General features: G+C 41.0%; 1 protein-coding gene across 7 annotated transcripts in view; it reads left to right on the top strand.

Moving 5' to 3' along the window:
- pde4d (phosphodiesterase 4D, cAMP-specific) overlaps positions 1-13602 on the top strand; it is a 213213-nt gene that overhangs the window by 195244 nt on the left and 4367 nt on the right. For all 7 annotated transcript variants that reach the window (XM_030143585.1, XM_030143584.1, XM_030143586.1 and 4 more), the window contains 8 exons: positions 5977-6070; positions 6285-6460; positions 6669-6767; positions 6890-7054; positions 7293-7392; positions 9929-10083; positions 10239-10361; positions 11720-11902. In XM_030143585.1, the coding sequence (XP_029999445.1) occupies positions 5977-6070; positions 6285-6460; positions 6669-6767; positions 6890-7054; positions 7293-7392; positions 9929-10083; positions 10239-10361; positions 11720-11902 (1095 nt within the window). The remainder of the gene's footprint in view (positions 1-5976; positions 6071-6284; positions 6461-6668; positions 6768-6889; positions 7055-7292; positions 7393-9928; positions 10084-10238; positions 10362-11719; positions 11903-13602) is intronic.

Here is a 13602-nt window from a genome sequence, read left to right on the forward strand (position 1 = left end):
AAGCACAAGGATGGAGTTTGTTGTCATGGGGGGACCGTTGTGACAAAACCCCTCCAATTCCCTCATTGGAGGAGTCAACCTCAACCACAAACTGCAGCTCTGGGTTAGGAATGGTGAGTATGGGGGCTGAGGTGAAGGCTAGTTTTAGGCGTTCGAATGACTTGTTGGCTTGTTGTGACCAGACAAAGGAGGAATTTACTGAAGTTAATGCATGTAGGGGAGCTGCTATTGAGCTAAAGCTTCTAATGAATTTTCGGTAGAAGTTAGCAAATCCCAAAAACTGCTGCACCTTCTTACGGGAATCTGGGACAGGCCAATCTCTCACTACCTTCACCTTAGCAGGATCCATCTCCACCTTTCCTGGGGAAACAACAAATCCAAGAAAAGTTACAGAAGTGGCATGAAACTCGCACTTTTCTGCTTTCACAAACAGTTGGTTCTCGAGTAAACATTCTAAGACCTGTGTGACATGCTGTTTGTGGGACTCTAAGTCCTTAGAAAAAATCAAGATATCATCAAGATATACAAACACAAAACGGTTCAAAAAGTCCCGTAGCACATCGTTAACCATGCTTTGAAACACAGCTGGAGCGTTCGCTAACCCGAACGGCATGACCAGATACTCAAAATGCCCAGATGGAGTGTTAAAGCCAGTTTTCCATTCATCCCCCTCACGTATGCGGACTAAGTGATAAGCATTTCTTAGGTCTAACTTAGTAAAGTATTGGGCCCCCTGTAGTTGGTCGAATGCGGACGCCATTAAAGGCAGGGGATGACGATTCTTTACTGTGATTTCATTTAGAGGGCTGTAGTCTATACATGGACGGAGAGAGCCGTCCTTTTTGGCAACAAAGAAAAAACCAGCCCCCGCTGGTGAGGAGGAAGGACGAATTATCCCGGACTTAAGTGATTGTTCTACGTAGTCCTCCATAGCTTTAGTCTCCGTCTGCGATAAAGAGTACATTCGTCCCTTAGGAATAGGAGCCCCTGGCAACAGATCAATGGGGCAATCATAGTCCCGGTGGGGAGGAAGAGAGGATGCCCGAGTTTTACTGAACACCTCCCTCAAGTGGTGATAGTGGGAGGGTACATTAGATAAGTCTGAAACTTCTGATTTCCCCTGATTCTGCGTGATCTTGGGGTGCTTGGTAAAGGCAGCAGAGGCCACATTGTGTGTATTGCTATCACAGTTTACATAGCAATCTTTTCCCCAGGCCTCAATCCTGCCTGTGACCCAGTCTATGGAGGGACGGTGTTTCTTTAGCCAGGGAAATCCAAGCACAATGGGGTGAGCAAGAGATTTTACAATTTGGAAATCCACCAATTCACTGTGGTCTTCTATGTTCATCTGCAGGGGTTCTGTGTGATGAGTGACCTGAAAAAGTTCCACCCCAGTAATACCCTGAGCCGTTACCCTAGAGGGAAGCTCACACATCTTTAAGCTCAAGCTTTTCACTAAAGCCTCGTCCATCAGGTTCTCATCGGCCCCTGAATCTATGAAGGCCCCCAGCTCTACCCTGCTATTACGTACAATAAAAGTAACAGGAGTCAAAGTGCGTCTGGGTGAGCTAGGAAGGGGGTGTATGCTTGTGAGTTCTTGAAGTTCAGCAGAGGAACGAGGTTTTCTTACCAGACAGGCTGCCCTCAGATGTCCCTGCTGACCACAGTAAAAACACCTCCCCTCTTGACGACGGCGCTGCCGCTCTGCTGGGGAGATGTGGGTGCGACCCAACTGCATAGGTACCTCCTCTCCAGCAGGAGGCGCTGAGGGAACGTTGGGTCTCTGAGCTGATGTGGATGGGTATGGAAGAGCTGACTGGAACGAGCGCCCGCCATCCTCGTATTGTCGCTCCTGGTCCCTCTCCCGATTGCGGATGTCCAAGCGGGTTGCCATGGAGATCAAGGAGTCCAGGTCTGCAGGCTCCTCCAGCGGCGCCAGTTGATCTTTGATGACTCCCGACAGCCCCCGGCGGAATGCGTCCTTCAAAGCCGCATCATTCCATTCAGTGTTGTCTGCAGCTGAGCGGAAACGGATGGCATATTCACCCACGCTGAGGTCCCCCTGGCGTAGGTTTTCGAGCCTCCGGACCGCTTCGCGGGTGGGAGCAACGTGGTCGAATGCCCGTCGGAGGGCGACGAAGAATGCCTCTGCAGACTGGCAGGAGGCGGACCCCCGGTCCCACTCGCTCGTTGCCCACTCTGCTGCCCGTCCGGTGAGGTGGGAAATGATGAAAGCCAGCTTGGTATATTCTGACTCATAAATCACAGGAGACAGTTTAAAATGAAGGTCACATTGAAAAATAAATGTTCTACAGTCACCTGATTGTCCAGAGAATTTGTCAGGAGGGGCAAGCTGTGGCGAGGAGCAGGGAGGAAGGCTGACGGTGGGTTCAGCTGGCGGAGGCATTGATGAGGCCGCAGGAACCATTCTGACAGGCTGGGTAGGAACGACATTCCCAGGTTCCAGGTGAATTAGAATCCTTTGCATGGTCTGGTTAATCTTCAAAATCTGATTTGATTTATTTTCTCGGTCCCCTCGCTGCTGCTCTATGAGCTGCTGCACAGCTTGGCTCAGAGCAACGAGGTGTGCTTCAGTTTCATGGAGCCGACGTCCATGTGCTCCAACAGCTGTCAAAATTGTCTTCGTCTCGGCTGGGTCCATTCTGGTCAGTGCGTTCTGTTAGAACACGACACTAGGTGTGGACCCAAATGCATCGAGACTCCAGGATCAGTGGTCAAAAAAAGATTTATTTTACAAAAAACAAAAGCACAAAAGACAACAAAAAGAGAAAGCACAACGTGCTCTACAAATAACCTAAAAAATCTCTAATGAACTAAAAGAGAAGTACAACGTACTCTATAAAAACTACAAAGCCTGAGAGGATAATACAAGGAACAAGATTCAAGATTCAAAATACTTAACATGAGACGGTCTTCACAAGATCACAGATACGACGCACTGACAAGAGACAAAGGGAACGGGGAGAATATATAAGGGAGGCAGGGATCACAAACAGGTGTGGACAATTATGAGGAGACACCAGGTGCAGGCAATGATGGGACAGGGAAGACAAAGACAAGACTGACAGAGTGCAGACAGAACAGGAAGGAAACCACCATCACCAAAATAAAACAGGAAGAGACAAAAAACCCAAAACTAAATCAACATAAACGTCGACGCATGACAACTAAAATGAGTTCCACAACTTTGACTGTTAATATTTCAGTGTAGTGAAGTGGCGGTCCGGTTTTGGCTCCCGGGCCACGTGTTTGACACCTGTGCTTTAGAACATAACTGCTGTGAAACAATCAGAAAAAATGTTTTATTAGTCACATTCAGATGTTTTTCCTTTTAAACACCCTTTCCTTTGACCACCAATCTGTCTCACCTTTTTTTGTTGAATCTAGAGGACAGGTACAGCTAGAACAGTTTGTTTCTGAACAATCAGTATTTATATAATAATTACACATTCATTATTTATATAGTTCAGTTTTGGTTTAGTGTCATTTATAACAGCAGTGTTCCAAACTCTCTGTAACTGTTGCACCATTAGATTTTATCAATATTTGAGTAACCTATGTGTGACATGGTGCTTTGAGTCTCTGCCCTACTGAGTCCACTTCAGATAACTGTGACGCTCATTCTTTTTGTAGGATTAATGGGTTTTCATTTGTTTACATCATCTCATCAGCACGGTATTGTGACTCACCCTCCCATGCATACAGAAAAGTGACCTCAGTTTTTTTCATGTTTTTGTATCACAACTGATGAGGTTACCTCTATTTTTATGTCATACTGTACAGAAGGTCAGGCAGGCCATCACGTAAACACAAAGACACACACTTCTGAATCACAGGTGAATGCATAAACACAAACACTGGTGGGTATTGTATGTAACATATGTACACACCAGTGCACATCACACACACAATCCCATCACTCTGCACTGCAGGACCGAAGGAAGGAAGGAGGGAAGGGGTACATTTTCCATTGACTTTAGTTCGAGCCAATCACACAGCAGGTGACCTCAGGTCTGTTCCGAACGAGCCAATCAGAGGCGATGATGAGCTCACACTTACTTCATAGCTGGGCCCTGATTTGTTGCTGTTGCGTGACACGTTAATAGAAGCAGTCTGTGCTCTTCACATGGGAGCTTGTGTCATACTCTTGGAGCAGGCAGGCAGTCAGGCATCCAGCCCCATTTGGTAGCTGTTTACAGAAAAAAAATTGCCGTCCCGGTGCTTTGGCACCTACCAAACATCCGCACTATCATGTATTATTCACCAACTCAGCAGTGTATCTACTTGTGAATGTGTGTGTGAGTGAGGGAGGGCATTTGGTTTGTGGTCACGATATGCTCTCATCGGATCTTTGGGGACCCACTTGCCACTCGTTCCTCTCAGAATCTGCTCGTCCTCTCTGCTTTCTGGAATATGGCTCATTTTTATGGATTTTTACTGGACACAAATGTGCTGCTTCATTCATGGGCTCTGTACAGCTGATTTACACTGGACTGATCTTTGAAGGCTCCTTAGGCTGAGCTGCTGCTGTTGTTTTTTTCTCTGAACTGTACTTCTGTACTGGGCTTCTCATCTGTACCTTTCTGACTTTGGATCTATTTTGTTGATTTGACAAAATGCCTGAAGCAAATTATCTGTTCTCTGTTTCCTGGGGATATATAAAGGTAAGATTAGAGAGTTTTAATAATAACTCAGATTTATTTATAAGGCTCTTTTAAAATAATTGATGAAATCCATTACCAGAGAATGGGCTTATTTTTTTGCAACTTATGTTGTGTAAAAGTGACCTCAAACAGAAAGTATGTACTTTATGTATGTGCTTTGTATTTATTGCTATGTTGCAAAGAGCAATTCTTTAAATGGTTCGACATTTTTGGATACATTATCTTTTCTGATCTGTGATTGAAAAAGCTGATGCAATGTACTTGTAATGGTGGAATAAAACCGGTCGGTGAAGCCCTTTTTAGGTCACCCATTCTCTGGGTAGTTATGTTGTTCCATATTGTTTCATGTAATGAGGGTTATTTTTGGGTTCTGAATATTTTTAAAAAAAAATCCTTTTATTGTGATTTTGTTATGTTTTAATACAGATGCGATAGAATTTTTCCTAGACTGATTGTTTTTTTGTTGACAAAGGCACAGTACAGATGATGCTTTGCCTTGTGTCTCCATTTTACAAAAGCACCCAGTGAATGCCTGTGGGTGGTATTCAATGGGATGTCAGTACACTATTGCACAATAAGCACTCTGTAGTGATGTGACTGGTGTATTTTAAACGACAGAGATTGATTCAAGTAATTTATAAATATATATCTATATCTATTGTACATTTTGAAAGAAGCTAGAATGATTTTTGTTTTGAGATTTTGGTGAAGTGAAAAGGTCATTTTGTTTTGCAATCCATTTTGTAACCACTTTGGAAAATCCCTGATTTCAAGCATTCTCCTCCACATCAATCAGTTTGGTCTTCAAATCAAAAGGCAGAGCTATATTTAGGCCTGCCACTCAAATTAGCCAAAGGAGAGGTGGAGAAATGAGGTGAAGGAGAGAGGTAGAGAGAGGAAACAGCCAGTGTGAAATGTTAAAAAAAAAAAAAACCTGTGAAAATCAAGAACTATTTACGCACAACCCTGACAATAGACTGACTTACTTTGTGTGATACCGTTGTATTTGTATTCACCAGAAACCTGAATTTCCTTGATGTGGCTTTGTGATTTTGTGTTTAATAACTGGAAAGCCACGGTCAACAGGAAGGGCAAAGATGATCACCAACATGAATACTAACAGCAGGAAAACACGCATTAATAAGATGTTGATTTTACTGAGTGGGGTTCACTGTTGCTTTACTTAATGTGTGTATTTAAATGTGTATGCTGAGTACCATTGTGTGTTTTTTTTCCCTCTATTAAACACTGTCAAACCTCTCATCTGTGCCTATGTGTGTTCCTCTTTTAGTTCAAGAGGATGTTGAACAGGGAGCTGACTCACCTTTCAGAGATGAGCCGTTCTGGGAACCAGGTGTCTGAGTTCATCTCCAGCACCTTCTTAGGTGAGTAATAAAACAGGCAGATACACCCGCTGGTTTATAATTAAAAAAAAAATAAAATGCATGAAGGCTGAACATTTATAGTCAGAGTGTGTGTATATATTGTCAAAAATATGTCTTTTACATTAAATTCAGTCACTGATTCAACAAAGAAAACTATTTTATGGTTCAAAATAACATAAACCCAATCCTCCTATGATTATCTGCTCATCTCCAGATAAGCAACATGAAGTGGAGATGCCATCTCCTCAGACGCAGAAGGAGAAGGAGAAGAAGAACAAGCCCATGTCTCAGATCAGTGGGGTGAAAAAGCTGCAACATTCCTCCAGCCTCACAAACTCCAATATCCCTCGCTTCGGAGTAAAAACCGAAACTGAGGATGAACTTGCTAAGGTGCGTTTGTGTGATCCGACAACGTACTGAGTGAATAGAATGTGTGCTGCGACTGAAATCGGTTACAGATGCATACACTCAGATACAGAGTATTTGGGGAGTATGAGGAGGGAGCTGATGGTGAATGAAGCATGATTGGAGGTGGTTTAGAAAGTCAGGAATATTGTGGGGAAACTATAAGTGAATATCGCTTTAATTCTTTTCACAGGAGCTGGAGCATGTGAATAAATGGGGCCTTAACGTTTTTAAAATCTCAGAGTTTTCTGGGAATCGGCCACTGACAGTCATGATGTACACAATATTCCAAGTAAGACCATCTGCTCTGTTTTTTTTTTTTTTTTTGCTGTCTTGACTTAATTTTTCATTGCAAAAGAACAATGTCTAAATTCTGATTTTACCCTTTTTTTCCTCCTCTTTTCATGTTTATAGGAGAGAGACTTGTTAAAAACTTTTAAAATTCCACTTGACACCTTTATAACATACCTGATGACCTTAGAAGACCATTATCATGGCGATGTGGCTTACCATAACAACATCCATGCTGCTGACGTCACCCAGTCAACCCACGTGCTGCTATCCACCCCTGCCCTTGAGGTGAGCTACATGTACACACACACACACACACACACAGGCACAGACGTATACACATTAACACACAATCTCACGCGTTCACAATCAGCTTCAATCACACTCCCCGCTCAAAGTCCAATCAATGGCTCTTAGTTGCTAGAATATTTTTGTCCATCGGTTTGATTCTCCCATCAGTGCCTTCTCTCTGCCCTCTCTCCTAACTCCATTCTTTTCTTTTTTTTTCTTTTCTTTTTTTTGCCAGGCTGTGTTCACAGACCTTGAGATCCTAGCTGCCATCTTTGCCAGTGCAATTCATGATGTGGACCATCCTGGGGTCTCCAACCAGTTTCTCATCAACACCAGTGAGTCTAAATACAGCCATGTTATAGCAGCTTTGTCAGCAGCATCATGTACAGACACACACTCACACACTGATACCATGTGGAGAATATTCACACTAACTTCTGCCTCCAGTCACTAATACACAATTACTTTTAGGCTTTGTTGTGACTGCAGAAGAATGGGATTTGTTACTCAAGTCAGATGTTTTGACACAGACTACTCACATGGTACTGACATAGGCGTCAGTAACTACATACGTCTGTACAGAGTCTACCCCCAAAATGCCAGCACACCATTTATTTCAGTATCTGTCCACGGACTGTTGTTGTACATGTTCTCCTCCTTAGTGCTCTGCTCGTAGTGACATGGGTTCTGCTCAGTGTTGCCACCACTCTGGGTTTGATCTCATCGTTGTGTGATTGACGTCAAACACACTTTGAGATCTGATTCTATACTGACACATAACTGTGGAAATCCAACTGGAATTACATTTCAAAACGGTGGTTATTTGATTTCCACACTTTCAATCTGGACACATCATGATACACTTAAGTCTGAATCGGTCTTAAACACACTGTTAGGGCACCATGCAATTAATGCTTCTTACACAAATACTATTTCATGTGTTGACCTGAATAATTGCATATACACTATACAGAATGAAAAAAAGTCATAGATTGTCTCTTTAGCAATTTTTTTTACTCATGTGGTATCTTTGACTCATGATTCTAAGGCAGAGAGGGTCACAGAGGACACCATTATCACCTTAAATCATTTTCTTTCCCTGTCAAACATGGGTGTCAAGCTCATTCATTTTACTTCAGGGGCCACATTCATCCCAATTTGATCTCAAGTGGGCCAGAATAATAAAATGATAACATAATAGCCTGTAAATAATGACAACTCCAAATTGCTCTCTTTGTTGTTGTGCAGAAAAATAGAATGAAATAATGAAATGGCATACATTTCGGGGGCAACTGTGGCTCAGTTAGTTGAGCGGGTCATCCAATGACCAAACGGTCAGCGGTTCAAATCCTGGCTCTGACTGTCCACATGTCAAAGTGTCCTTGGGCAAGACACTGAATCTTAAATTGCTCCCAGTAGGGTCTGGCAGCCTTGCATGGTGGCAGCCGCCTACTGGTGAATGGGTGAATGTGAGGCCTTGTAAAGTGCTTTGGGCACCATGGAGGTGTATTATTTATAAACTATGCTTTCACAAAAAAAAAAAAATGTGAATAAGTTGAAAAACCTGAAATTTCTTAAGAAAAATAAGTGCAATTTTAATAGTATTAAGCCTCAACTTGGATCAATATTGGATCTACAAATGAGGTGTGATCAGCATGTTTGGGCAGAAAATAATGTGTGTGTGTGTGTGTGTGTGTGGGGGGGGGGGCGTCATTGTCGGATCGGGGGGGTGGGGGCGTCCATCATTGTCGGACCAGGGGGGCATCTGTGATTATCAAACGGGGGTCCGTTCTCCTATGGCAGGGTGGACATGGAGATTTCACATACACACACACACACACACACACACACACACACCCCTTGACTCTTAGTATCTTCAGTGTAATTTTTGCATTTCAAAAATTCATTCCGCGGGCCGAAATGGAACCTTTGGCGGGCTGGTTTTGGCCCATGGGCCGTATGTTTGACTCTCCTGTTATAAAATGATGAATATTTTCTATTTTCTGTTTGGATGAACATGTTTCCAGCAAACCACAGACTTTATATTTTATCAACCAAAGGAGTTATTTAAATTTCACATATAAATATTTTTTTCACTTCATTTTGCCCTTTTCAGGTACTTATACCTGTGAAATCTTAATACACCGTCATCTACATTTGAGTGACAGAAGTCTCCAGACATATATTACACTTAGCACAAAACTACGTGTATGAGTCGATACCATTATTATTATCATCATTACCATTAGTTATAAGAATACATTTTTGGCCATTTGACTGACCTGTAAAACTGAATATGAGGTGTTGTGTTTTACAGCTGTCCTTAGGCATGATACCTCACCTTGAACTGAGTCACTTGCTCATGGCTGGTTGTGCCATAAATTTTGGCTTAATCTTCTGATTTAGGGGAAAACACATACACAGAGAGTTTGTAACCACTGGGTGTTACCACACTCTATTACAAATGTGGCTGTTGCATAAGACTATTAGTAACAATGTTTCAGAGAAGCAACACGCATAATGTGCTGTACTTCCCACAAACCAGAATAGGGAATCCCTGCAATAAAGGCAGTGTGAGTCATCCCGGTTAGGAGCCACCAAAACGATCCTGTGGCAGCTCCAGAGCAACAAAGCAGGATCTCCTTTCTCTGTGTTGCTGCTGTGATGCACTGTGGCCAAGACTAATGGGTCTTAATGGAAAATGTAAATACAGCTAAAGGACCCTCAAATGACCCACTGTGGGGAAGCCTCTGTGGAAACACTGAGCTGCCTTCGTCTGCTGCTCAGTGAAAAATAGATGGATGAGACATGTGTAACCGTTTAGACAGACTAAGGAATTTAGCTTTAAATGAAATCCTGTTTGTCTTGCAGATTCAGAGCTTGCATTGATGTACAATGACTCATCTGTGTTGGAGAACCACCATCTAGCAGTGGGCTTCAAGCTACTACAAGAGGAAAACTGTGACATCTTCCAAAACTTGACCAAAAAACAGCGACAATCACTGCGAAAGATGGTCATTGACATAGTAAGTTAATAGATTTACCTCACCTCAGCTACCTTCTTCTTAAATTGGGAGCAAAAAGGGGGAAAATGTAGTATGCACACAAAATCATACATTCATTCAATTACTCTTTTTTTTTTTTTTTTTGTTTACTAAATAATGACTGTGTGTTTCATAAGGTGCTAGCAACAGACATGTCCAAGCACATGAATCTCCTGGCTGATCTGAAAACCATGGTGGAAACTAAGAAGGTGACCAGCTCTGGGGTCTTGCTGCTGGACAACTACTCTGACAGGATACAGGTCAGACTGCACAAAACATCCCAATATGTTGTGTTTTTGTTTTTGTTTTTTTAATCTATAATCATTGTCTTCTATGACATTCCACAATACTAAGGACAACAACACTAGTAAATTAAAAGTGTACCATTGGTGTTATGCCACTGCGTCCTGCAACTGAGTCCTGTGTCAGTAATTCAGTAATTCACTTACGCATCATCACTGCCAGTATTGTGTATTAAGTATGTAATAGTGAGGAATTTGTCACTCTGTCTAGGTTTACTAAAGCTTAAAACTACATAAAATTCCAACATTTATCTTTTTTGTTGCCAGTTTACTTCTAAAAGCCAAATAATAAGATTAAAACGACCTTATAAACCATTAATAATCAATAATAACACTTTATACATACATACATTCAGTCCACACTTACCTTTATGTTGAATGAATGAATGAATTTTTTTTTTTAATTTCAGTTATGTAAAAAACACATAGATATGAAGAACATACAATTAACACAATTGGTAACTGAAAAACGAAGAAGCTGAAGCCAGAGTCTTATTTATGCTTCTCCTACTCCCATCTTTTGAATTACCTGAAGTTGCAGCAAATTAAACATTAACACAAATGAGTCTACATTCAGTTACTTAAGTCACTTAGAGATTATTTTACTTTCATAACCCTTGAAAATTTGACACATTAAATGTTTTGGAAAACTCAACAATGAGCTACATAATTTCAGGTGATTCTATAATTTGACACCTATAACCGAGACACAGCGATATTTAACATTTTTTCTTACTTTACATGTTTCAAACACAAGGGAGGGGTTGATCTGCCTCAGCGGAGGTCTGCGCTCTCTGAGTGTTTTTCTAGTTTGTTTCTTTGTTCCTTTGATTGTTAACACTCTAACAGCAAAACCATTGGTTGAATTCATACCAAATTGGGTTTATACTGTAGATGGCCAGTGACCCAGAATAGATGTCATTACATTTTAGGAAAAGTAGGTCAAAGTTCACATTTTTTATGAATATTCTAAATTTATTTTTTCTCCCATTTACTTATAATGGGCGAAATAAAAACATCAAATTTTTTCAATTCACTTCAAACTTGGCACATATATAGAAGCAACTGATATGCTGATATCATCACACGCATAGACATGATGACATCAACTGGATCGATGCCAAAATAAGCTACAATACGTGCGAGGGGCGGGGTTTGTTGTGCCTGGCATCACTTGTTAGGTTTGTATTCATTTTGATTCTGCTGGGAAATCCTACAGTTATCGCAAAGTCAAATGATTTCAGGGAACAACTGAGGCCTTTATTGTGGATATCATTCTTCTGAAGTTTATCATCTTTGCTGTGTGTTGTGTTCAGGTTCTCCAGAACATGGTGCACTGTGCAGACCTGAGCAATCCCACCAAGCCTCTGCAGCTGTACCGGCAGTGGACCGACCGCATCATGGAGGAGTTTTTCAGCCAGGGCGACCGGGAGAGGGAGAGGGGCATGGAGATCAGCCCCATGTGTGACAAACACAACGCCTCAGTAGAAAAGAGCCAGGTAACACCCAAACACACCGGCATGTGCAAGTAACAGCAGGTACACACTGTACAGTTTTGGGCTCACACAGAAGAGGACAAGATGTGGTGGTGTACTGGTTGTGGCTCTAAAATGGTAGTCCTAAAAAAGATACTTCCAATCTGGATAGTTTCACCGTGAATGAAAATGTAACTACTAACCTGTGGCTAATTAGCTTTAGCTTCAATCATGTGATCACTGTGAGTCAATCATATCAGCACCTTAACTTTGTTAAAATGTTCTCCTAATATTTATGATACTTAACAGCAGGGTGGGTTTCTTAGGTGTGATGAAAGAGAATATTAACTTGTTTGGTGAGTTTAGGGATTTTTACCTTTAGTTTTGACAATTTAAAGCATAGAGTTCATGTAGAGTTGCCATAAATAGGTCTGGACTGTCATAACACCTCAAACTGTCTCACAAAATTTCAAATTTAGTTCATTACAGATCTTTACAAGGGCATCATAATATGCTAGTCTGTGGACAAGATACTAAAGGTCATCACAAAGGTCAAATGACTGTTACAGAGCAAACTCTTTTCAGTCATGTATTTGGGGCACTGAACCACTTCTCCCATAGAACTCCATTCAGACAGATCAGCCTTTGGTCTCCCTCCGCAGCCTCTGAATGTAAAGACTGGAATGTTGCTTCTTTTGTCTATTGGTCTTGGCTCCTAAATCACAAGAGGTTCACAGACAGCTGTTGTCATAGATTTGCAACCAGAGATAGTCTGGGTCAGATTTATGACAGTGTGAGACATGCGTAATGACCATCTCACACTGCGAGTCCTGCAGTGACCTACATCTACGAAGTAACCAATAGGAATGCAGCATGAAGTGACACAGATCAATACATTTATATTTGTTAAAAATACTGACTTCAAGTGTTTTTTTTTCTTCCTTTTTTTTTTTTTTTTACGTCTTTTAACAAGCCACACCTGGCTCCAGATTTTCCTCCTCTTTTTCCCATGTCCATTAAATTCACTTTTGTAATAGTGATCTGAACTTCACTGGTTCATCAGTTCACAGGGTGCACACTGGGGATGATCCATTCTATTGACATATTCTGTCATGTTCAATAGTTGTTGTCACAGTCTGCTCACATTAAACTTGATGTTGTACCTAAGTTTATTAGATCTATGTTGCACAGTATGAATAGACCTGGTAGACTGATGCGATCCACAGTCTGATGGGGCTTTGAAACACAACGTCATTCATCTGTGGGGATTTTTTTGCACCTCACTCTTTGCACAGAGTACTCGCTTTATTTTAGTTGATCTATTTATTTTTTAGTGTACAGTGTATTTCCTTCATTTCCTTTTAGTTTAGTTTAAATTGTTTTAATTGTACTGTTTATTTCCTTTATTTTCTTTTAGTTTAAATTGTTTTAATAGTACCATTTATTTCCTTTATTTCCTTTTAGTTTAGTTTAAATTGTTTTAATTGTACCATTTATTTCCTTTATTTCCTTTTAGATTAGTTTAATTGTTTTAATTGTACAGTTTATTTTCTTTATTTCCTTTTAGTTTAGTTTAAATTGTTTTAATTGTACCGTTTATTTCCTTTTAGTTTAGTTTAAATTGTTATAATTGTACCGTTTATTTCCTTTATTTAATTTTAGTGTAGTTTAATTATTAGTCGTCTAAAAGTAACTTGCAAAGTAAGAATTTCATTGCTCAATAC

This window comes from Sphaeramia orbicularis, chromosome 9, assembly GCF_902148855.1.
Source record: "Sphaeramia orbicularis chromosome 9, fSphaOr1.1, whole genome shotgun sequence".
Classification (NCBI taxonomy): domain Eukaryota; kingdom Metazoa; phylum Chordata; class Actinopteri; order Kurtiformes; family Apogonidae; genus Sphaeramia; species Sphaeramia orbicularis.